This window comes from Somniosus microcephalus, chromosome 29 (assembly GCF_052327205.1).
Source record: "Somniosus microcephalus isolate GS21.2 chromosome 29, FLI_Smic_1.0, whole genome shotgun sequence".
Classification (NCBI taxonomy): Eukaryota; Metazoa; Chordata; class Chondrichthyes; order Squaliformes; family Somniosidae; genus Somniosus; species Somniosus microcephalus.
In genome coordinates, this window is record NC_141015.1 from 23,562,052 (window position 1) to 23,586,469 (window position 24,418).

At 46.8% G+C, this 24,418-nt stretch overlaps 1 protein-coding gene across 2 annotated transcripts in view; it reads left to right on the forward strand.

Moving 5' to 3' along the window:
* wdfy4 (WDFY family member 4) overlaps positions 1-24,418 on the forward strand; it is a 351,018-nt gene that overhangs the window by 288,493 nt on the left and 38,107 nt on the right. For both annotated transcript variants that reach the window (XM_085970369.1, XM_085970368.1), the window contains one exon: positions 5,917-6,008. In XM_085970369.1, the coding sequence (XP_085826495.1) occupies positions 5,917-6,008 (92 nt within the window). The remainder of the gene's footprint in view (positions 1-5,916; positions 6,009-24,418) is intronic.

Here is a 24,418-nt window from a genome sequence, read left to right on the forward strand (position 1 = left end):
CGTTATTTGAGATTTTTAAAATATTGATCGCATCCCTTTTTGATATTGTCACTAAACCTGCTTTGTATCGTGGAGTCCATTTTACGAGTTAGCACTCCCAGTGCAGGGCGGCAGGGTATGGAAGCGCGCACTGGGGATTCGAGTGCCGGGGTTTGTGATTCTGATTTGAGGCCCGGCGGGTAATTTTAATGGCCATAAAATCACATTGGCCACCAATCAGACCCATTGACTTCCACACCCGAACTCCTATATCGTGCAAAGCTCTGCTCCGAAAACGCCAACTCGCCGTCCTTATCCTATTTCAGGTTACTGCTCCGTAATAAATGGTGCAATTAAACCCAAATAGCATTCTTGTCTTTTACTGGACCAGCAGTGGGGCTAGTGCACCTGATGACTGCTTGCAGGACCCATGAACAAGCTGCTGTTGCAATAAGGAAGATTGGGTGGTTACAAAAAGAAAATACTGCAGATGCTGGAAATCTGAAATAAAAGCAGAAAATGCTGGAGATACTCAGCAGGTCAGGCAGCATCTGGGAAGAGAGAAACAGAGTTAACGTTTCAGGTCGATGACCTTTCGTCAGAACTGGAAAAAGCAGGAAATGGAACAGATTTTTAAGCAAGGGTAGGGGCTGGGAAATGGGGGAGGGGATGAAAGAACAAAAGGGAAGGTCTGTGATAGGCTAGAAGGCAGGAGAGGTTAAGAGACATTAAGAGACATTCAAGGCAAGAGGAGATGGTAATGGGACAGGTTCATAAGAACATAAGAAATAGGAGCAGGAGTAGGCCAATCGGCCCCTCGAGCCTGCTCCACCATTCAATAAGATCATGGCTGATCTGATCCTAACCTCAAATCTTCTATCACTCTGCATCCACCCGAACCCATGTGATCTCCCGGGAGAGGCGAAAAACCAGATAAAGACCCAATGGCCAATTTGGGAGAAAAAAATCTGGGAAATTCCTCTCCGACCCATCTAGGCGATCGAAATTCTTCCAGGAGATCACTCTGTCCCTATATTTTCTACAGTACTTACCTTCTGTAAAGGCGATCTCCACCCCAGCCAGGAACAGGAATAAAACCATCTCCTGAAATCTAACAGAATTAGAACACAGTAGGAGCAGAACAAGGCTACACGGCCCCTGGGCCCGCTCCACTACCCACAGGGCCATGACCATTCCGAACCCAGACTCATGTCCAATTTCCTGCCCGCTCCCCGTAACCCTTTATTCCCTTTACTTCTAGGAAACTATCTATTTCTGTTTTAAATTTATTTAATGATGTAGCTTCCACAGCTTTCTGGGGCAGCAAATTCCACAAACCTACCACCCTCTGAGTGAAGAAGTTTCTCCTCATCTCAGTTTTGAATGAGCAGCCCCTTATTTTAAGATTATGCCCCCTAGTTCTAGTTTCACCCATCATTGGGAACATCCTCACCGCATCCACCCGATCAAGCCCCTTCACAATCTTATATGTTTCAATAAGATCGCCTCTCATTCTTCTGAACTCCAATGAGTAGAGTCCCAATCTACTCAACCTCTCCTCATATGACCACCCCCTCATCCCCGGGATTAACCGAGTGAACCTTCTTTGTACTGACTCGAGAGCAAGTATGTCTTTTCTTAAGTATGGACACCAAAACTGTATGCAGTATTCCAGGTGCGGCCTCACCAATACCTTGTACAACTGCAGCAATACCTCCCTGTTTTTATATTCCAACCCCCTAGCAATAAAAGCCAACATTCCATTGGCCTTCTTAATCACTTGCTGCACCTGCATACTAACTTTTTGAGTTTCGTGCACCAGGACCCCCAGATCCCTTTGTACTACAGTACTTTCCAGTTTCTTGCCATTAAGATAATAACTTGCTCTATGATTTTTCCTGCCAAAGTGCATAACCTCACACTTTCCAGTATTGTATTCCATCTGCCAAATCTCTGCCCACTTACTTAGCCTGTCTATGTCCCTTTGCAGGTTTTTTATGTCCTCCTCACTCACTACTTTCCCTCCCATCTTTGTATCATCTGCAAACTTTGATATGTTACACTCGGTCCCCTCCTCCAAATCGTTAATATAGATTGTAAAGAGTTGGGGACCCAGCACTGACCCCTGCGGAACACCACTAGTTACTGGTTGCCAATCTGAGAACGAACCATTTATCCCAACTCTCTGCTTTCTGTTAGAGAGCCAATCCTCCACCCACGCCAGAATATTACCCCCAATCCCGTGATTTTTTATCTTGAGCAATAATCTTTTGTGTGGCACCTTGTCAAATGCCTTTTGGAAGTCTAAATACACTACGTCCACTGGTTCCCCTTTATCCACCCTGTATGTTACTTCCTCAAAAAACTCAAGCAAATTTGTTAAACATGACTTCCCCTTCATGAAACCATGCTGAGTTTGTCCTATTAAATTATGTTTATCCAAATGTCCCGTTACTGTCTCCTTAATAATGGACTCTAACATTTTACCAACCACAGATGTTAGGCTAACAGGTCTATAGTTTCCAGCCTTCTGCCTACTACCCTTTTTAAATAAGGGTGTTACATTAGCAGTTTTCCAATCTGCTGGGACCTTTGCTGAGTCCAGTGAGTTTTGGAAAATTATTACCAATGCATCCACAATCCCTACCGCTACTTCCCTCAAGACCCTGGGATGCAAGCCATCAGGTCCAGGGGATTTATCCGCCTTGAGTCCCATTATTTTACCAAGTACCACTTCCTTAGTGATTTTAATCGTATTTAGTTCCTCCCCTCCTAGAGCCCCCTGTTTGTCCAGTGTTGGGATATTCTTAGTGTCCTCTACTGTAAAGACTGATACAAAATAATTGTTCAGTGTTTTTGCCATCTCCATGTTTCCCACCATTAATTTCCCGGTCTCATCCTCTAAGGGACCAACATTTACTTTAGCCACCCTTTTTCTTTTTATATAACTATAGAAACTTTTACTACCTGTTTTTATATTTTTTGCTAATTTACTTTCATAATCTATCTTCCCTTTCTTAATCAATCTTTTTGTTATTTTTTGCTGTCTTTTAAAGACTTCCCAATCTTCCATCCTCCCACTAGATTTGGCTACCTTATATGCCCTTGTTTTTAGTCGGATACTATCCTTAATTACTTTACTTAGCCACGGATGGCTATCTTTTCTTTTACACCCTTTTTTCCTCAGTGGAATATATATTTTTTGGAAGTTGTAAAATAACTCCTTAAATGTACACCACTGGTCATGTACCGTCTTACCCTTTAATCTATTTTCTCAGTCCACTCTAATTAATTCCGCTCTCATACCTTCATAGTCTCCTTTATTCAAGCTCAGCACGCTTGTTTGAGATCCAACCTTCTCACCCTCTAATTGAATATGGAACTCAACCATGTTATGGTCACTCATTCCAAGGGGATCCTTTACTAGGACATTTTTAATTAATCCTGTCTCATTACACAGGACCAAATCTAAGGTTGCTTGCCCCCTGGTCGGTTCAGTTACATACTGCTCAAGAAACCCATCCCTAATACACTCAATGAACTCTTCCTCAAGGCTGCTCTGCCCAATTTGATTTGTCCAGTTAATATGATAATTAAAATCCCCCATAATTATAGCTGTTCCCTTATTACAAGCCTCAACTATTTCCTGATTAATACTCCGTCCAACAGAGTTGCAACTGTTCGGAGGCCTATAGACTACACCCACTAGTGTTTTTTTCCCCTTATTATTCCTTACCTCCACCCAAACTGTTTCACTATCCTGCTCCTTTGACCCAATATCATTTCTCTGTATTATAGTGATTCCTTCCTTTATTAACATAGCCACCCCACCTCCTCTCCCTTCCTGCCTGTCCTTCCTGATTGTTAAATAACCTGGTATGTTTAATTCCCAGTCATGGTCACCCTGCAGCCATGTTTCTGTAATGGCCACAAGATCATACCCATATGTCATTATTTGTGCCGTTAACTCATTCATTTTGTTACGAATGCTACGTGCATTCAGATAAAGAACTTTCAAATATGTTTTGTAACACTTAGTTCCTGTTTTTTCCCTTTTTAGTACTTTACTTTTTACTCCATACCTTCTGTCCCTTCCTGACACATTCTGTTTTTTAATTCCCCCACTGCTACCTAAGTCTATGACCTTCTCTGTTGTCATTTCTATTATTTGCTCTCTAGAAACCTCCCCCCCACTAATTAGTTTAAAGCCCTCTCTACAGCCCTAGTTATATGATTCGCCAGGACTCTAGTCCCAGCACTGGCCAAGTGGAGTCCGTCCCAACAGAACAGCTCCCTCCTGTCCCAGTACTGGTGCCAGTGTCCCAAGAAGCAAAACCCATTTCTCCCACACCAGTCTTTGAGCCACGCATTTAACTCTTTAATTTTATTTATCCTAGCCAAATTCGCTCGTGGCTCAGGTAATAACCCAGAGATTATTACCCTTGAGGTTCTGTTTTTTTAATTTGACCCCTAGCTGCTCATACTCCTTTAACAGAACCGTCTTCCTTGTCCTATCTACGTCGTTTGTACCAACATGGACCACGACAACTGGATCCTCCCCCTCCCACTGCAAGTTTCTTTCCAGCCCAGAAGAGATGTCCTTAACCCTGGCACCAGGCAGGCAACACAGCCTTCGGGACTCCCGCTCTTGACTGCAGAGAACCCTATCTATCCCCCTAATGATACTATCCCCTACCACTACAACATTTCTTTTTACTCCCTCCACTTGAATGGCCCCCTGTACCACGGTGCTGTGGCCAGGTTGCTCATCCTCCCTGCAGTCCCCGCTCCCGCCCTCACAGGGAGTAAGAACCTCGATCCTGCTGGACAAGAACAAGGGCTGCGTCTCCTTCAACACTACATCCTGGATCCCTGTACCTTCCTCACTCGTAGTCACACCGTCCTGTCCCTGACCACGGACTACATCTGCAGTAATTAACTTCATAGGTGTGACCATCTCCTGAAACATAGAGTCCAGGAACTTCTCCCCCTCCCTGATGTGTCGCAGTGTCCGAAGCTCGGTCTCAAGCTCCATAACATGGAACTTGAGTTCCTCTAGCAGCAAACACTTGTCGCAGATGTAATCACCGTTAGCCTCAATGGGGTTCAACGGCTCCCACATCTCGCAACAGTAACACATCACCTGCTCCATTCTATATAATTAATTAAATTTCTTATTATTAGTTATGAAGACCCTGCCCGGATATATATGATAATATCACACCACTATTCAATAGGACTTACCAACTTAAAGGTATGAAAGAGAAGAGAAGGAAGAAAACCAACCAACCAGCTGATCACCAACCTCCTCCTTGAATACTGTCTGTGGAGCCTGTTTGGTTAACTCGTCTCGCTGCTCCGCCTCCGCAGTGCTGTCTAAGCCTGGGAGTGGGGAATAAAACAGAGCAAAAAACACACCCTCACCTCCCACTTATCCGAACTCTCCCACTTAGCAAAACTCCAGCAGCACTCAATGCACAAAGCACTCCGTGCACCACACTAGCCCCTCCCCTTTTATACCTGGATTCTACTTCCTGTTCAGAAACAAAGGATGGCTCTAGATGAAGTGTAAATTGCGCTGGCAGAATGAAAGGCAGCTGCCATGTGGGAGAGAAGAACAGAAGGCACAAACAAAAAGTGTGGATAAAAAATATATATATGATAGGGGCCGGGGTTATGATCTGAAATTGTTGAACTCTGTGTTGAGTTCAGAAGGCTGTAAAGTGCCTAATCGAAAGATGAGTGGGTGGTTCTTATTTACAGCCCACAGTGCGTTAATCATCCACTTGATGTCAGCTATGCTCTTCTAACATAGAAAGTGTCTCATTTGAATTCAGGCACGAACTGTGGCTGCCTGCTCTATAGGAATGGTTACAGTAAGTTAACAGTAGTAATTGAAGAATTAGTACTTCAACTATGTGCCCAACATATTTGCAGGTTCCATGCAGGATGGGACTACCCTCGGAGATGTGATGCTCCCTCCTTGGGCTAAAGGGGATGCTCGAGAATTTGTCCGACTGCATCGCATGGTAAGTACTTGTTAGCCAGCTGTCTGACTTCGATCCCTTTTTGTTTCCTTTATTGAATGTCGTCCTTTTCTAGTTTGCCTGGCCTCGACAGGTCGGGTGCTAAGAAGGTAAGGACAAAGCATATTCCCAGGCTGCAGCCAATATCTGCTGTAGCTGGCCTTCAGGACACAACCAGGGCCGGCGATTCCTCAGCTCAGGGAGTTAGAGGCTCCGCTCTGTGACTCCGTGCTTAACGTGACTCTTACTGCGGCTCTAAGTGCTCATGTTCCAAAGGAAATGATTCTTGGTGAGGCACTAGTAACTCACGGCTAAACATTCCAAGGTGCGGCTTGGTGAATACTTTTTAAAAATTCGTTCCTGGGATGTGGGCGCCGCTGGCATTGCTAGCGTTTATTGCCCATCCCTAATTGCCCTTGAGAAGGTGGTGGTGAGCTGCCTTCTTGAACCGCTGCAGTCCGTGTGGTGAAGGTACTCCCACAGTGCTGTTCGGGAGGGAATTCCCAGCGACGATGAAGGATCGGCGATATACTTCTAAGTCAGGATGGTGTGTGACTTGGAGGGGAACTTGGAGGTGGTGGTGTTCCCATGCGCCTGCTGCCCTTGTCTTTCTAGGTGGAAGTGGTCGCGGGTTTGGGAGGTGCTGCCAAAGAAGCCTTGGCGAGTTGCTGCAGTGCATCTTGTAGATGGTACACACTGCAGCCACGGTACGCTGGTGGTGGAGGGAGTGAATGTTTAAGGTGGTAGATGGGGTGCCAATCAAGTGGGCTGCTTTGTACTGGATGGTGTCGAGCTTCTTGAATGTTGTTGGAGCTGCACTCATCCAGGCAAGCGGAGAGTATACTGAAAGCGCGTGTCACAAAATTGTACACTCCCAGTCTCACGATACTCCACACGTCGACATTAACTCTTCTGAAAGGATGACCTGTGTGTTGGATTACTACAGCATGAGAAAATCCGGCCTATACTTGTACGCTAGTGGTTTAGCAGTCAGCGCCTCTGTGGACCCTTAATTGGACTTCACCAGAAAGTAGATACTGCGATCTCGATTAACTGCTTTAAAAGGAGCTGGATGCAGACCTAGTTATGAAATAGATTGAAAGGTTACAATCACGCGAGTAGAGGCAGGTCATCAAAACCAGATGGGGATCGAAGAATGCAAAAGCAAAATACAGCGGACGCTGGAAACCTGAAATAGGACCAGACAATGCTGGAAATACTCAGCAGCTCAGGCTCAAATACTCAGAGAAACAGGAGGTAACCTTTCAGGCCGATGACCTTTCATCAGAACTGGAAGATGTAGGGTGGGAGGAGGCTCGTGTGGAGCAGAAAAAGCAGCAAAGACCAGTTGGGCCGAATGGCCTGTTGCTGTGCTGTGAATGCGATGTAATTTACAGGAGGCTGCGGAACCAGTTTTAGTGAGAGAACAGGGCTGACCTCAGTGGAATGCCAGAGGTCAGGATTGAACAATGGAGAATGGGATGATTGTACTTGCGTGATTATTTTCAGATCACCGGGAGAAATTTCAATCGTTTTTTTGTTTCTCCTTGACTGTTTACTTTTGGCTAGTCATCCCCCACAGCTCATTAAATAAACTAGACCGGATCTGTGGTTGTTGCAAGGAGCAGGTGGGAAGTACTGCAAAAAAATCAGAGCTGCAGTATGGGATCTTGTTTCGAGGTAATGTCAAACTAAAGATGCAATTGTAAAAAGTAGCAAAAATAAAATAATGACATCAGGACGTCCCAAAGCACTTTACAGCCAATGAAGTACTTTTGAAGTGTAGTCACTGTTATAATGTTGGAAACACGGCAGCCAATTTGCACACAGCAAGCTCCCACAAACAGCAATGTGATAATAACCAGATAATCTGTTTTGGTGATGTTGATTGAGGGATAAATATTGGCCAGGACTCTGGGGAGAAATCCCCTGCTCTTCTTCAAAATAGTGCCATGGGCTGTTTTACGTCGACCTGAGAGAGCAGACGGGGGCCTCAGAAGGATGTTCTTGCCATGGAGGGAGTGCAGCGAAGATTCACCAGACTGATACCTGGGATGGCAGGAATGACGTATGAGGAGAGATTGGGTCGATTGGGCTTATACTCGCTGGAGTTTAGAAGAATGAGAGGGGATCTCATTGAAACTTATAAAATTCTAACAGGACTAGACAGACTAGATGCAGGAAGGATGTTCCCGATGGTCGGGGAGTCCAGAACCAGGGGTCACAGTCTAAGGATAAGGGGTAAGCCATTTAGGACAGAGATGAGGAGGAATTTCTTCACCCAGAGAGTGGTGAACCTGTGGAATTCTCTACCACAGAAGGCAGTGGAGGCCAATTCATAAATATATTCAAGAAGGTGTTAGATATATTTCTTAAGGCTAAAGGGATCAAGGGATATGGGGAGAAAGCAGGGACAGGGTACTGAGTTTGGATGATCAGCCATGATCTCATTGAATGGCGGAGCAGGCTCGAGGGGCCGAATGGCCTACTCCTGCTCCTATCTTCTATGTTTCTCTGTTAACGTCTCATCCGAAAGACGGCACCTCCGACAGTGCAGCACTCCCTCAGCACCGCACTGAAAGGTAAAGAAGAAGGAATAGGGCAAAAGGACAGAGTGCAGAAGTACACTTTTTAAAGAAATCTGCTGTGGATTGTGGAACTCGCCATCACAAGGAGTAGTTGAGGCGAATAGCACAGAGCCACTTACAGGGGCAGCTACATTTACACATGAGGGAGTAAGGAATGGAAGGTTATGCAGATAGGGTTAGGTGTAGAGGGGGTGGAGGAGACTCGTGTGGAGCATAAACGCCGGCACAGACCAGTTCAGTTCAATTTTATTTGCCATATGTAACCAGTACAAGTACAATTACAATGGAATGCTTACTCCCCGTGGGGACGCGTCAGCTATGCATACAGCGCCGCGTTCAGAGAGTCAATACAATGGCTTCCTGTGGCAGTGGGAGCACGATGTCCCTCAGCCGCTCCGTCCTCCTCGTCACCGCGGCCTCCTCCTCACTGTTGCCGGCTCCACGTGTGGTGGCCTACTTCTCCCGCTCACGATCCGACCTCTGGCCGCCATGCCCGGCTCCCCTCCTCCCAGTCGGGATGTGAATGCTCCAGTCGCCGCGGCCTCCTCCTCACCATCGCCGGCTCCATGGTCCGACGGCCCAGGGCTTGCTTCTCCCTCTCCCGAATGGCCTGTTTCTGTGCTGTGCATGCTCTGCAAGCATTTTGTGTCATTTAGAAATATTTCAAGTGTGCATTTGTCCACAATAATGATGCAGCTGCTTCTGGCAACTAAGTAACATGATTACCATTTCTCGTCGTCACGGTGGGAAGACTGAAGGAAGAGTAGCTCGGACCAGGGAACATAAGAATTCCCTGGAGCTGCCGGCAGCACGAGGGTTAAATGGGCCTGGCCTTGTCCACGAGCATAATGCCGATTTAAGTGGTGATTAATAACCTCCACTCTCACCTTTGCAAATGCTAATCTGTTAATTGTTCGTCTAAATGGATCAATTTAATGTCTCATTATTTACTAACTACCAGCTTGGCCTGCAGAAATGTCATACTTACGTGCTATAAGCGAGTCCTAATTTGTCTTATTACTGTAATTATATATCACTCAGGAGCACCAGCCAATTGGATTGTACTGACTGATCCAGTTACACATCTGATACGGTTTAGCGTTCTGAGGCTGGATTTTATGGTGAATTTATTTTTTGCGTTTCGGCTCATTTTCCACCCATTTGTACGGTAAGCTTTACTGCACCAAATGGGAGAGCATAGGGGAAGAGAATAGCTGCACGTATAAAATCATACCGCACAGAAGGAGGCCATTCGGCCCATCATGCCTGTGCCGGCTCTTTGGTAGAGCTCTCCAGTTAGTCCCGCTCCCCATACCCTTTTCCCCATAGCCCCGTAAAAAAAAATTTCCCCTTCAAGTATTTATCCAAGACCCTTGTGAAAGTTACTATTGAATCTGCTTCCACCGCCATTTCAGGCCATGCGCACCAGATCGCAACAACTCGCTGAGTAAAAAATAAATCTCCTTATCTCCCCTCTGGTTCTTTAGCCGGTTATCTTAAACCTATGTTCTCTGGTTACCAACTCTCCCGCCATTGCCAACCTTATTTACTCTATCAAAACCCTTTGAATTAAAAAAAATATATTATTTTTTAAAATAATTTTCAAATCCCATTAAATGTGGTTTCACACTGATGGAGTGCCATTTTCATCAGACACATGCGCATCCCCGCAGTCAGCTGCTCCCTGCAATATAAATCTGACAGAACCGGAGGTGCCACATTTGCCAGGGTCTCGTGAGCTTCTCATAGAGTCATAGGGCAGGATTTTCATTGGGCCGTGGAGGCGGGATTGGAGGCGTGTGGGGGGTTAAAATCCTGAAATCGGGGGGGCACAAACCCATCCCGCCCCCAACCCGCCTCCATGCCAATTTCAAAGGAGGCGGGGACCCGGCCCGCGCTGGGACCCGCCTCCCCGAGGCGGGAAGGGGATTAGTGCCAATTAACTGCCTGTTAGCAGGTAGTTAACAGGCAGTTTTTAGCCTAATCCCTATTTTCATTGGTGAAATGTGGGATTCCCGACGGCTCCAAACCACGCCAAGTTAGCGAGACGGGCCGTCGGGATGAAGGGCTTGGAGGGGTCGAGATGTCCGGTGTTCAGGTGAGTGATGTGTGCATGAGTGCAGAGGTAAGTGTGTTTGGTGTGTGTAAAGTGTTTAAAGAAGTTTTACTTACCTTTACAGCCTTCCTTCCTTCAGGTCTCGGGAGTCCCTCATCTCACCGGCACAGAAAGCAGAATGGCCGCGATCTTTCAAAAATTGCAGCATTCAGCTTTCTGTTCCGGAGAGATCTCTAAATCATCCTGAGAGGAAGGAATTAACTTGTAGTACAGATTGTCAGTGTTTGAGAGCTTCAAACAGCTGTGAAATGCTGATATTTTATCTGTCGAAAGGTCTTGACAGATGAAATATCAATCTGTGACGTCACCTGTTGCCGGGTGGCCCTTAATTTGCCTGCTGAGCCCGCTGGGCGGGCTCAACAAAGTCAATCAAGTCAAAATCACGTGGGTTGGCTAGAACTCGATGGAGGCGGGACTACAACCCTGAAAGTTGTAGTCCCGCCTCCTCAATGAAAACCCAGCCCATAGAGTTATACAGCACAGAAAGAGGCCCTTTGGCCCATCGTGTCCACGCCGGCCATCAAGCCCTGTCTATTCTAATCCCATTTTCTAGCACTTAGTCCGTAGCCTTGTATGCTATGGCGTTTCAAGTGCTCACCTAAATGCTTCTTGAATGTTGTGAGGGTTCCTGCCTCTACCACCCTTTCAGGCAGTTAGTTCCAGATTCCAACCACCCTCTGGGTGAAAAAGTTTTTCCTCAAATCCCTTCTAAACCTCCTGCCCCTTATCTTGAAACTATGCCCTTCTGTCAGGCCTTCTAATGATACTGAGAGTAGTGGAGCTGGATTCCCTCTCGACTAGCTGTGGCAATCATGGGGTCTCCCGGCTGCATTAGGAGCGGCAGCTAGAAAAAAACTAAAAAGGGTGGGGGGGGAGAAAGACGCACAGGTCTACTACCTTTGACGGATTTATGACCTGCAAAAACTATACTAAATGTTTGCAGAGAATCCATCTCATCTGCCTCTGACCGCTCGTGCAGTTTCTATTAAAGGTAAGATTGGAAGAGTCACTCATCATTAGAAACTGAAGGCAGCTCAGCAACCCACCCTTTTGAAAAGTATACAACACTACAATCATTGTGTAGCACTAGAACTGCAAGATCCCCCTTTTCTGGGGGTCTCATTACTGCTGCCAGTTATACCTTATGTTTGGCACTTCTTCAATACAATAACATCCAGCTCATCTGTGCCTAAACTACAGTATAAAAAATTGGGATGTTATTTTTACCCCTCTGCTTTCTCCTTCTTGTTTTCATCTCCTGAAGGCAGTGTCTCCCGTCGGAGTGTGTTTCCATGGGTACTGGGCAGCTTTCCAGTACTTTGATTATACAACCATTCTTTAGGTCTAGACAGTAGTGACAGCAGGGTAGTCAACCACAGCAGGGTCGTCAACCAGCAGCGCCCTACCTTGTTAACACAAATTGTTTCCTACATTACAACAGTGACTACACTTCAAAAAGTGCTTCATTGGCTGTAAAGCGCATTGAGACGTCCTGAGGTTGTGAAAGGCGCTATAGAAATGCAAGCCTTTTTTTTCTTTCTTCAAATCCTTCTTCTCTTAGGCAGTCCTTCGGAACCGAGGATGACTTGCTTCCACATTAAAAATCAGTTCGCAGGTGACTGATGAGTCCAGTGCGGGACCTACAGTCTCTGTCACAGGTGGGGCAGACGGTGGTTGAATGGGCGGGTGGGTGGGGTGCTTGGGTTGACGTGCACTCCTTCCGCTGCCTGCGCTTGGCTTCCGCTTGCTCCCGGCGAAGAGACTCGAGGTGTTCGGCGCCTTCCCGAATGCTTCTCCTCCACTTTGTGCGGTCTTGGGCCAGGGATTCCCAGGTGTCGGTGGGGATGTTACACTTTCTCAAGGAGGCTTTGATGGTGTCCTTGAAGCGTTTCCTCTGCCCACCTGGCGCTCTCTTGCCGTGCCGGAACTCCGATTAGAGCGCTTGTTTTGGAAGTCTCGTATCGGGCATGCGGACAATGTGACCCGTCCATCGGAGCTGATCGAGCGTGGTCAAAGCTTCGATGCTGGGGATGTTGGCTTGAGCGAGAACACTGATGTTGGTGCGCCTATCCTGCCAATGGATTTGCAGGATCTTGTGGAGGCAGCATTGGTGGTACCTCTCCAGTGCTTTGAGGTGCCTGCTGTACATGGTCCATGTCTCTGAGGCAAATGCACTTCTACCGTCAGCAGTAACCTCGGGCTAATTTTTCAAGTGCCCAACTTGGAGACAGATGAAATGCCTTTACTTCCTCCCCAATTGACTCTTCCCCAGACAAGGGATCGACCCTGGGATATTGCAGTACAACTCCACACCACAACGCACAGTCCGTTTAATATAAAGTGTGCATTCGTTCGGCTGTCCCAGCGACACACGTGCAGATCGGCTGCTTGGGTGAGGTGCACAGTGGTTGCTGGAGCACTTTGGAAGTGAAATCCAGTTGGTGTCAGTCCCTTCAGCACAAGAGGGAAGCAAAACTGGGGCCAGAACAGGATTTTATACCCAAGCAAAGTATTACGTCCGTGAATAATTGAGACACGGACTGCAGGAGTGGAACAAAATAAGTCTTTACTGGTGGAAGTCAATAGTGAAACTAAAAACACAGAGGCTCACTAGCGCCTTTTATACAGTGGTGGTCACTGCCGGTACTGCAGTCTGAGACCAGTTATTCTCTTAAAGGTACATACACAACAATTCCTCCCCTTTTAGATAAACAGTACATAACATTCATTTAACAACTAAATGATAACTAATTACAATCACAATTACTGTTGCTAGATACATTGGTGTGGAGATGCCGGAGTTGGACTGGGGTGGACAAATGTAAGAAATCACACAACACCAGGTTATAGTCCAACAGCTTTATTTGAAATCACAAGCTTTCGGAGCGCTGCTCCTTCTTCAGGTGAAGTGGAGAAATGCATAAAGACACAGCTTATATAGTCAGAGAATCATGTCAGATGTTTACAGGTAACCTTTCCAACTGCCATTTGTCACACCTCGGCAGAGAGATAATCACAGCAGTCAAAGGTGTGAATGGTGTCCAGATACATTGGTTAAGTTTAAGCAATTATAAGTTCAGTCTTTGAGGAGGCTTCCTGATTCTGTCTGGATAACGCCTCTTTGGGGTATCAGGTCCTTCTGGCAATGTTGAGTCGGGATCAATGTCGTTGTTTGGTTCATCTGCTTCCAATATTACCGGTTCTGCGGTAGCTGCAATTGGAACGTCGATTTCATTACCAGGTGTATCAGACCGTGGTGTGGAGTTGACGTTTTCCAGTGACTCTAGAATCTGGCCAACATGGCGTCTTACAATGCTCTCCCCAACGTCCACGGTATACATGAGAGGTCCTTGTCGTGTACAAATCGTTCCTGGCTGCCATTTCTCAGTGCGGTAGTCCCGGGCCAAAACTGGTTGACCTATCTTAAAACTCCTGGTCGGCCTTTCATTCATATTCTGAAACTGCCTGTTCTCCACATCTCTTCGGACGTTTGGCTTAACCAAATCCAAGCGGCATCGTACTCTTCGATTGAAGAACATCATGGCTGGAGTTTGGTTGGTAACTGCATGTGTCGCATTCCGGTAGGCAAACAAGAAGTTGTCCACCTTGTGTTGTAGGGGTATATCTTCATTACACATTGCCTTTATAGCCTTCTTGAATGTTTGGACAAACCTCTCGGCCAATCCATTAGTGGCTGGATGATATGGGGCAGATGTGTAATGCTTAACACCATTGTTCATTAAGAACCTCCGGAATTCTTCAGACACAAACTGTGGTCCATTGTCAGAGCAAATCTGTTCAGGCAGCCCATTCCTGGCGAATATGGTTCGTAAAACTGTGATAGTTTTTTCCGTGGTAGTTGAGGACATTTTTATTACCTCTGGCCACTTTGAATGTGCATCCACTGCAATTAAAAACATCGAGTCCATGAAGGGACCAGCAAAATCAATGCGCTCCCTTTGCCATGGAGATGAGGGCCACTCCCATGGATGCAGAGGAGCTTGTGGTGGGGCGTTTTGGACCTTCTGGCATCCTGCACAGCTCTTGGTCATCTCTTCGATTTCTCTATCGATTCCCGGCCACCACACAAACGCTCTGGCTAAGTTCTTCATTTTTACCCCACCCAGATGACCCTCATGAAGCTCATTGAGCACTCTATCCGTCAACTTAGGTGGAATTACTACTCTGGATCCACACATCAAGGTTCCTCTGCACACTGACAACTGTTCTCTTCTCGGCGAGAATGCTGGCAGCAGTGGTTCGCCATGTGCTGGCCATCCCTTCATCATTAAATCATAGACCCGTGATAGTGTCGGGTCATTCCGTGTTTCCTTTTCTATGTTTGCATTCGTCACAGGGAGACATTCGACTATGGTCGAGTGGAATAACTCCATTGGATCCACTGCAAGGTCTTCTTCTTCCACCGTCGGCAACGGTAGACGTGACAATCCATCAGCATTTCCATGCTGTTTAGTTCCTTTGTACCCGATGTCATATTGGTGTGCCCCCAGGAAAAGGGACCATCTCTGCAGCCGTTGTGCTGTCATTATCGGTACGCCCTTCTGAGGGTTGAAAATGGAGACAAGAGGTTGATGATCGGTTAGTAGAGTAAATTTTTGACCGTGCGGGTAGTGATTGAACTTCTTCACCCCCCACACTAGGCTGAGGGCCTCTCTGTCAATCTGGGCGTAGTTACGCTCGGCAGAAGTTAATGAGCGTGACGCAAAAGCTATCGGCCTCTCTAAACCATCAAGGAATTTATGTGACAGTACCGCCCCAATGCCGTAGGGAGACGCATCACACGCCAGTCTGATCGGCAGTGCTGGGTTGTAGTGAGCCAATACTTCCCTTGAAGTGATTAAGTCCTTACTCTTCTGAAAAGCACGCTTACAATCATCGCTCCATTTCCATGCTACCCCCGTTCGTAGCAGGGCATTCAGTGGGTGCAGAATTGTCGACAAATTCGGCAAAAACTTATGATAGTAATTCACCAATCCGAGGAATGACCTCAGTTGCGACACATTTTCAGGCGCTGGGGCCTTAACAACCGCTTCAATTTTGTCAGGGGACTTATGTAACCCCCCTTCATCAATCACGTGGCCACAATACGATATCTGTTTCTTAAAAAATTCGCACTTGGGGCGGTTGGCTCGCAGCCCATGTTCCCGTAGTCTAGTGAGCACCTGTTCTAGGTTGTTAAGGTGTTCACTGTCATCTTCACCTGTCACAAGGATGTCGTCCAAGTAACACTGAGTCCCCGGAATCCCTTGCAGTACTTGTTCCATCGCTCTTTGCCATATCGCCAGAGCCGATGCTACTCCGAATACCAATCAATGATACTGGTAAAGACCTTTGTGAGTGTTTATCGTGAGATACTTCCTAGAGGACTTTTCAACCTCCATCTGCAAATATGCTTGTGCTAGGTCAATTTTTGTAAAATGCTTCCCTCCAGACAGTGAGGCGAAAATGTCTTCTATCCTTGGAAGAGGATATTGTACTGTGTGAAGGACTGGGTTCACCGTCACCTTGAAATCCCACAGATGCGAATCTTCCTTGGCTCCCCGGACTTATTGCTTAACGTTTTCTTCATGACAGGAATGATGGGTGTCGCCCACTCGCTCCAGTCGACCTTAGACAACACGCCCGCCTTCTCCAGATTCTCCAGCTCTGCCTCGACGGCTGGGCGAATTGCATATGGTACCGGTCTTGCTTTGAAAAACTTGGGAACTGCATTCTCTTCTATTTTTATCGAGGCAGTTACGCCTTTAAGCGTGCCCAGTTCTTGTTGAAATACCTCTTTGGCGTTAGCTAAAATTGTTGACAATCGTCCAGGAGTGACGTCTTCATCTTTTTTACCGTCCACCGTCATTGCATGAATGGAGTGCCAATCTAAGTTTATCTTCCTGATCCATTCCCGTCCCAATAACGGCGGTCCACCATTTGGCAGTATGTAGAGATACAATTTCCGTATTTTCTTGCCGTTGTATTCGACAGGCACCCTTATTTTTCCTCTGGGGTATACTTTTTGCCCCGTATACGTCGTCAAGACGATGGTTGTCTCTCTCAAGGGTATGTGTGAAAATAGCCGCTCGTAGTCTCGTCGATTCATGACGGTTAGCGCTGATCCTGTATCCAATTCCATTTTAACTTGGGACCCTGCTATCGTGGGGGTGACCCAAATGGTTCGGTGATCCTCTTTTGCGATTACATTGTGAAGTTTGAGACAGCTTAGTCTCCTGTTCCCGGATTCACTATCGCTCATCTGGTCTTCGGAACTACTGTCAGTCATCTTTTGTACTTTCTTGTACGGTTCCTTAGTAGCCTTTTTGTTGTCGTTGGTCTTCTTCCCAGACCTGCAAACTCGTGCAATGTGTCCCATCTTCCTGCATTGCCTGCATATTTTGTCTTTGGACCAGCAGTCCTTCTAGTCATGGTTAGTTCTGCCGCAGCGATAACATTTTGCAAATCCCCGTGTCATTTCGTGGGTGCCGTATTCCTGTGGTTTTTGTTGAATTTCTGCAGCTCCCCTGGCTGCTGCTTCATACGATACTGCCACGCTGAAAGCCTTATCTAGCGTCAGCTCTTTCTCTGCGAGTAACTTCTTCTGTGTTCCTTCACTCAGGAGTCCACAGACAAATTTGTCCCATAGGGTATCTGCCAGTCCTGCTCCGAACTGGCGGTGCTTTGATAGCTTGCGTAGTTCCGTAAGATACTCAGCATTGCTCTCATCTTTGTGCTGAGTTCTCCTGTGGAATTTAAATCTTTCTGCTATCAACAGCGGTGCAGGGTTTAGGTGTTCCTGTAGGACAGCAACAATTTCGTTAAAACTCTTCGCCTTCGGTTTGGCTGGAGTAATCAGGTCCCGCAATAGGCCGTATGTTCTAGCGCCCATTAAGTTTAGCAATATCGATGCCTTTTTCTCCTCCGCTATTTCGTTTGCCTCGAAATATACCTCGACTCTTTCCACATACGTGGTCCAGTCCTCTATTGTATTATCAAAAGCAGTGATACAGCCAGTCTTTGGCATCTTGCAAATCTAAAATGGCGCCTCCCGCGTTTTGCCTTCTTCCCCGCTGTTGTTAGCGCTGCTTTCCACGGTTTCTTGCGCGTTTAATATTTTTTTAAAAATTATTTTCCCGTCGTGGAGCGGACCCTCTGGGACACTTCCTTCCCTCTTCTTAGGTCCGAACGCTGCCCGGCTTCGAAGCACCGGCCGCGCCCTGTGTGCTCCACCCTCTCTCTCTCTTTGCTTCCCGACTCGCTGCCTGGCCCTGTTACAGAGCCACCCGATCGAGCTCTAGCCCGCCGCAGCCCAGGAAGGATCAGTGCACTACCTGCCACCAGCCCGATTAGCTGGGAAACCACAGACTGGGGAACCAAGCCTGGCTCTTGACAGTCTCTCCTGCAAGTTTTCAATCTGACGATTTGGAGGGCGGTTGCCCACGGTCGACGCCCGTTTCTCGAGCTTCTGTGGATTCTATTTTTTTCTTTCTTCTGGCTTCGACCTTCAAAAACGTCGTCTGAGGTGCTGCCGAGTTGCAGGTAAGTTCGTTTCTTACTCGTCGCCAGTATTACGTCCGTGAATAATTGAGACACGGACTGCAGGAGTGGAACAAAATAAGTCTTTACTGGTAGAAGTCAATAGTGAAACTAAAAACACAGAGGCTCACTAGCGCCTTTTATACAGGGGTGGTCACTGCCGGTACTGCAGTCTGAGACCAGTTATTCTCTTAATAATAATAATTCAACTTTTTTGTCATTGTACAACGAAATGTGATCTTGCAAGCTCCCATGAGTCCAGTACAAATAACATTAAACGTAAATAGCACCGTCCTGGGAGAAGCAAAGCCACTGCGTCTCCGCCATTCCATTTCCACCATTCCTCCTATCTTCAGCCCAACGCCCGGGCCTGCTCACCAGCCGCCCCTCCCAGGGCTCCTTCTGTGACCTTCTCACCAACCGCCCCCTCCTCGGGGCTCTTTCCGTGACCTTCTGCACCTGGTCTTCCCTGATGGTCACCCCTCCAGGTACTAACCAAGCCTGGCTCTGCTTAGTTTTAACAAGCCTTGCCAGTGACCCTGTCCCTAGTCCCAGGAACAGGGTACATACACAACACAAAGCTTGTTCTGAAATAAAGCAGAAAATGCTGGAAATGCTCAGCAGGTCAGGCAGCATCTGTGGAGAGAGAAACAGAGTTAACGTTTCAAGTCGATGACCCTTCATCAGTACTGGAAAAAGATGGGGTTTGAACAGGTTTTTAAGCAAGTGCAGGGGCAGTGAGAGGAGGGAGGGGAGGAAAGAACAAAAGGGAAGGTCTGTGATAGGATGGAAGGCAGGAGAGATTGAAAGACAAAAGGGATGATAGTGCAAGGCAAAAGGAGATGGTAATGGGACAAGTTAAGAAACAAAAGATGGCTCTACATGAAGTGTAAATGGCACTGGCAGGATGATCGACAGCTGCCATGTGAGAGAGAGCAATCTTGTTCCGGCTGCCCTTAAAAAGCCAAGTGTCAGCTCAAACACTAACAACCATGGATGCTCATTTTAAATACATAAGAAATAGGAGCAGGAGTAGGCCATTCAGCCCTTTGAGCCTGTTCCGCCATTCAATAAGATCATAGAATCATAGAATAGTACAGCACAAAAGGAGGCCATGCGGCCTATCGAGTCTGCGCTGGCTCTTTCAAAGAGAAGTCCAATTAGTCCCACTCCCCCGCTCTTTCCCCATATCCCTGCAGTTTTTTCTCCTTCAAGTATTTATCCAATTCCCTTTTGAAGGCTACTATTGAATCTCTATCCACCGCCCTATCAGGTAGTACATTCCAAACCCTAACCATTCGTTGAATGGCTGATCTTCTACCTCAACTCCACCTTCCTGCACTATCCCCTTATTCCTTGATTTTACGAAGGGAAATTACGTGGAATGTATTTGGAGGCCACTGTTGGCAGAAGAGAATAGCGGCAGAAATGAGCTGCTAAATGTGCAGGGAGCCTGAATGATGGTCCTCCATGATGACTTCTGGTTGGTTTTGCCCAATTTATACCCATTATTTGGGCATAACCAATCAGAACATCTAGGCTAGATACCCTGAACCATTCGGAGAAGGGTGGTGTAATTTAATTTTAGCTTGCAAGCTGGAATTTCCTCCAACTCTGTTCCTTTTAAATAGGATATACAGAGTTCCCCTTCGCCCAGCATCTTCACGTGCAAGCACAGGAGATGCAACACCTGCCCTTTTACCTCCTCCCTTCCCACTGTCCAGGGCCCCAAACACTCCTTGCAGGTGAAACAGCGATTTACTCATACTTCTTGCAATGTAGTTTACTGTATTCACTGCTCACGATGCGGTCTCCTCTACAATGGGGAGACCAAACGCAGATTGGGTGACCGCTCTGCGGAACACCTCCGTTCAGTCCGTAAGGGTGACCCTGAGCTTCCAGTCGCCTGTCACTTTAATTCTCCGCTTCACTCCCACTCAGACCTCTCTGTCCTCGGCCTCTTACACTGTTCCAATGAAGCTCAATGTAAGCTCGAGGAACAGCACCTCATCTTTCAGTTAGGCACTTTACAGCCTTCTGGACTCAACATCGAGTTCAACAACTTCAGTCCATAACCTCTGCCCCTATCATTTTTTTCTTTTTTTTCTTTCTCTCTCTCTCACATGGCAGCTGTCGATCATTCTGCCATCGCCATTTACACTTCATCTAGAGCCATCTTTTGTTCCTTAACTTGACCTATTACCATCTCCTTTTGCCTTGCACCATCCTCCCTTTTGTCTCTTAATCTCTCCTGCCTTCCACCCTATCACAGGCCTTCCCTTTTGTTCTTTCCTCCCCTCCCCACTTTCCCTGCCCCTGCACTTGCTTAAAAACCTGTTCCATCTCCAGCTTTTCCCAGTTCTGACGAAGGGTCGTCGACCTGAAACATTAACTCTGTTTCTCTCTCCACAGATGCTGCCTGACCTGCTGAGTATTTCCAGCATTTTCGGTTTTTGTTTCAGATTTCTAGCATCCGCAGTATTTTGCTTTTGTATGCAGAGTTAGCCCATTCAGCTGTCAGCCTCTATTAACATGTAAAAGCGAACCTTAAAAAAACAACTTGGCAGTTACACAACTTAGCGCGTTACACCTTATGTTTGTTGCTAAGCATAAAAACAACACTGACATATTTGTTTATATCTGAATTTACAGCCGCAGTAAATACTTTGTGAAAAGGACAGCATTTCTGGAGTGTCACAATATGAAGTCCCCTCGCTCCATCACCAGTAAACAAAGGCTTTTTTTCCCAAAAATTATTAGTTAGACCAGTGAAAATGACAAGGACAGTACCTCTTCTGAATTTTATTAAATCTTTATTACAGCAGAAATATAGAAATAACATTTGACATCAATAGATCTGTCAAATCCATTTTTGTCTTCCTTTTATCAATACAGTACCATTATGGTCCTTGTTCCTATGACCTTTCTTCCTCGAAGCTCCAAATGCATCTACCACACTTCTTTCTCCCTCTGGTTTTGATTGCCTGAGGGCAGAGGGTTTGGTGGGTGGTCAGAGAAGAATTTCCCACGTTATTTTTTTCCCTTATTGGCACTTAGGCCGCGATTTCGCCAGCTGAGGCGGGATTGTGGCGGGAGAGGGGGTTGGCGGGTTCCAGTCCCACTCCCGGCTGCAGCCGCTCTGTAAAAAGGATTTTCCGTTGATGGGGCTTGTTAAGCCCGCCCTGCGGGGTTGCCGACCAATTAAAAGGAAGCGAGTCTGATGACGTCATTTGATGATGCATCATCAGCTGGTTTCCTTAAAGGGACCACGGCCACATTGATTTTCACAGTTGTTCTGTCAATGTTCTGCAGCATTGAGGTGCTGCAAACACTGACAAGCACTGCACAAAGGTGCACGGCTGCACCCAGGCTCACGTATGACTCCCTCCATATGCTTATGGAGAGAGTCACAGCACGCAGGGAGGTCCTCTTCCCTTCCAATGGGCGGAAGAGACCTCCCCAGGAGACCAACACAGCCTGGTTGCACATTGCACAGGAGGGCACAAGCAGGGATGTAGTCAGTAGGACCAGGCTGCAGTGGCGCAAACCTTTCAATGATCTCAGTAGATCACGAAACGTTAGTACAAAGCCACACTCAACCTCATCCTGCTGTGTCACTCATCACATCCCCATCACTCTGCCTTCCCTACCCTATTCCTGCACATGCTTACTCACACCAACTTACCTTGCACCTGCACCCATCCCTCTCTCTCTATCTACATTATCACTTCCCCATCTCAGTGGCCACCCCTCACACTCACCCTCATCCTAGTCCAATCATATCAACTAACAACACACAAGGGTAGGCACGTGGATGTTTTATGCAATGTTCATGTACATTTTCTGTTAATGTGTTGTCAAACATTGAAATCTATACTTTCAACATTTTGCCTTATTGTACAGATCTGTGCTCACCTTTGGAAGTGTCTTAGTGAGTTGTGAGACATAACTTCCCCCCCCCAATTGTGATGAGTGTGAAAGGAATGGCTTGGGCATTGTAGGGATGCTTTATGGTGCTGGCGTGGGGTGGCGTCCAGCTGGCACATCATGTGGCAGCCAGGGTGTACAGCATCAAGTGAAGTAAACCTGGCCATGCTGATGCAATCGCTGGCCTCCCGGGCAGCAATGTTGTCGGGTGCTGATGCCCTGTGTCCTGTGCAGCATCAGGTGAAGGCTCAAGCTTCTGACAGTGAAAAGTGACCAGCTGTGAAATGGAGGCTTTCATACCACTTTTGCAGCTGTCACCTATTCACAGCAATGGGGAGACGTAGAGAACCTGACCTACTCAGCTGACACGATCTCCGAACGCCGTGAACCCCGTTAAAAATGTGGTAAAATAGACACAGACTGGCAAAATAGTAGTAAACAAGTGTTTAAATGCCGTCCCCGCTGCTTGGTGTCGGGTCTGTTCTGAAATCACAGACCCGACACTTTGGAAACTTACATGGAGGCTCCCAACCCGCTGTCAATCATTTTGATTTTGACAGTGGACCCGCCTCCGAACCCGCACTCTGAGCGCCGGCAAAATTCAGCCCTTGTTTTTTTTCTCTGTTCTATTTGCCTCTCCCAAGTGTCTAGTCATGATGCTCCAACCATCATGGTGCATGGGGCAGGCTTGATGGACCAGCTGGTCTTTTCTTGGAATTAAGACTCATCGCATTGTCCCCTACTCTCATCGCATTGTCCCCTACTCTCATCGCATTGTCCCCTACTCTCATCGCATTGTCCCCACTCTCATCGCATTGTCCCCTACTCTCATCGCATTGTCCCCTACTCTCATCGCATTGTCCCCTACTCTCATCGCATTTTCCCTTACTCTCATCGCATTGTCCCCTACTCTCATCGCATTGTCCCCTACTCTCATCGTATTGTCCCCTACTCTCATCGCATTGTCCCCTACTCTCATCGCATTGTCCCCTACTCTCATCGCATTGTCCCCTACTCTCATCGCATTGTCCCCTACTCTCATCGCATTGTCCCCTACTCTCATCGCATTGTCCCCTACTCTCATCGCATTGTCCCCTACTCTCATCGCATTGTCGCCTACTCTCATCGTATTGTCCCCTACTCTCATCGCATTGTCCCCTACTCTCATCGCATTGTCCCCTACTCTCATCGTATTGTCCCCTACTCTCATCGCATTGTCCCCTACTCTCATCGCATTGTCCCCTACTCTCATCGCATTGTTCCCTACTCTCATCGCATTGTCCCCTACTCTCATCGCATTGTCCCCTACTCTCATCGCATTGTCCCCTACTCTCAGCCATTGTTTCCCCAGATCTCTGATCTATGGAACTCTTTATTTCCCTCAGTCTTCCCTTCCCATTACAATCTACAGGCTTTGAAACCCAAGGTTGGCCTCACTAAATCACTAATGCACGATTTACTTTGTTGTACTTTCAATCCTGTGCTGTCAGCATTGGGTATTCAGCGGGACTTCTCAATAATAAAAGGTCTTGAAATTTATCAAATAAAATTACATTATATATATTTTGGCGTCTCTATCTCAGGAGGTAAAACTATACTTCAGTTGAATTTATTTATTATGGTTTCACTATTGACATTGACTAAAATGCTCCCTCAGCAGCCTGAGTTTCTTGAGCTTGTTTATTTGTGCTCTTTTATATGAGGGATTTCAGTGCGAGGGAGTGGAACGCTCATCCATTTAAGCCAACATCAAAAACTCCCAGTTGTAAAGCAAAGCTCTATTCTCGCCCAATAATGTGTCTTTGCCTCAACCCTCCTGCGCCAGTGTGACATTTCTCATTTCCGAAACCAGTTTCTCTGGATGAGATTGCCAGATTATGGGCAGTTACAGACAGTGAACGAGTGCCCACTAGGAACTGCATTGAAAGTGCCTTTACTAATTTTGCATAAGGCTCTTACAGCCAACAGAGAGAGGGGGTTTGCATCCCAACAATCTTGGGTTGGGTTTGGGCCCGTGTATGAGAAGCGCACTGTGCGACCAGTCCCCCCTCCATCCCCCCTTTATTTTTATTAAAGACTCTTTACTGAAAGATGTAGTTGATCAGATATTAACAACAGTTTCTGGATCGAATGGTTAGTTGTTGATTCCAGAGGTGACAAATCAATTTTTTTTAATTGTTCATGGGATGTGGGCGTCGCTGGCAAGGCCAGCGTTTATTGCCCATCCCTAATTGCCTTTGAGA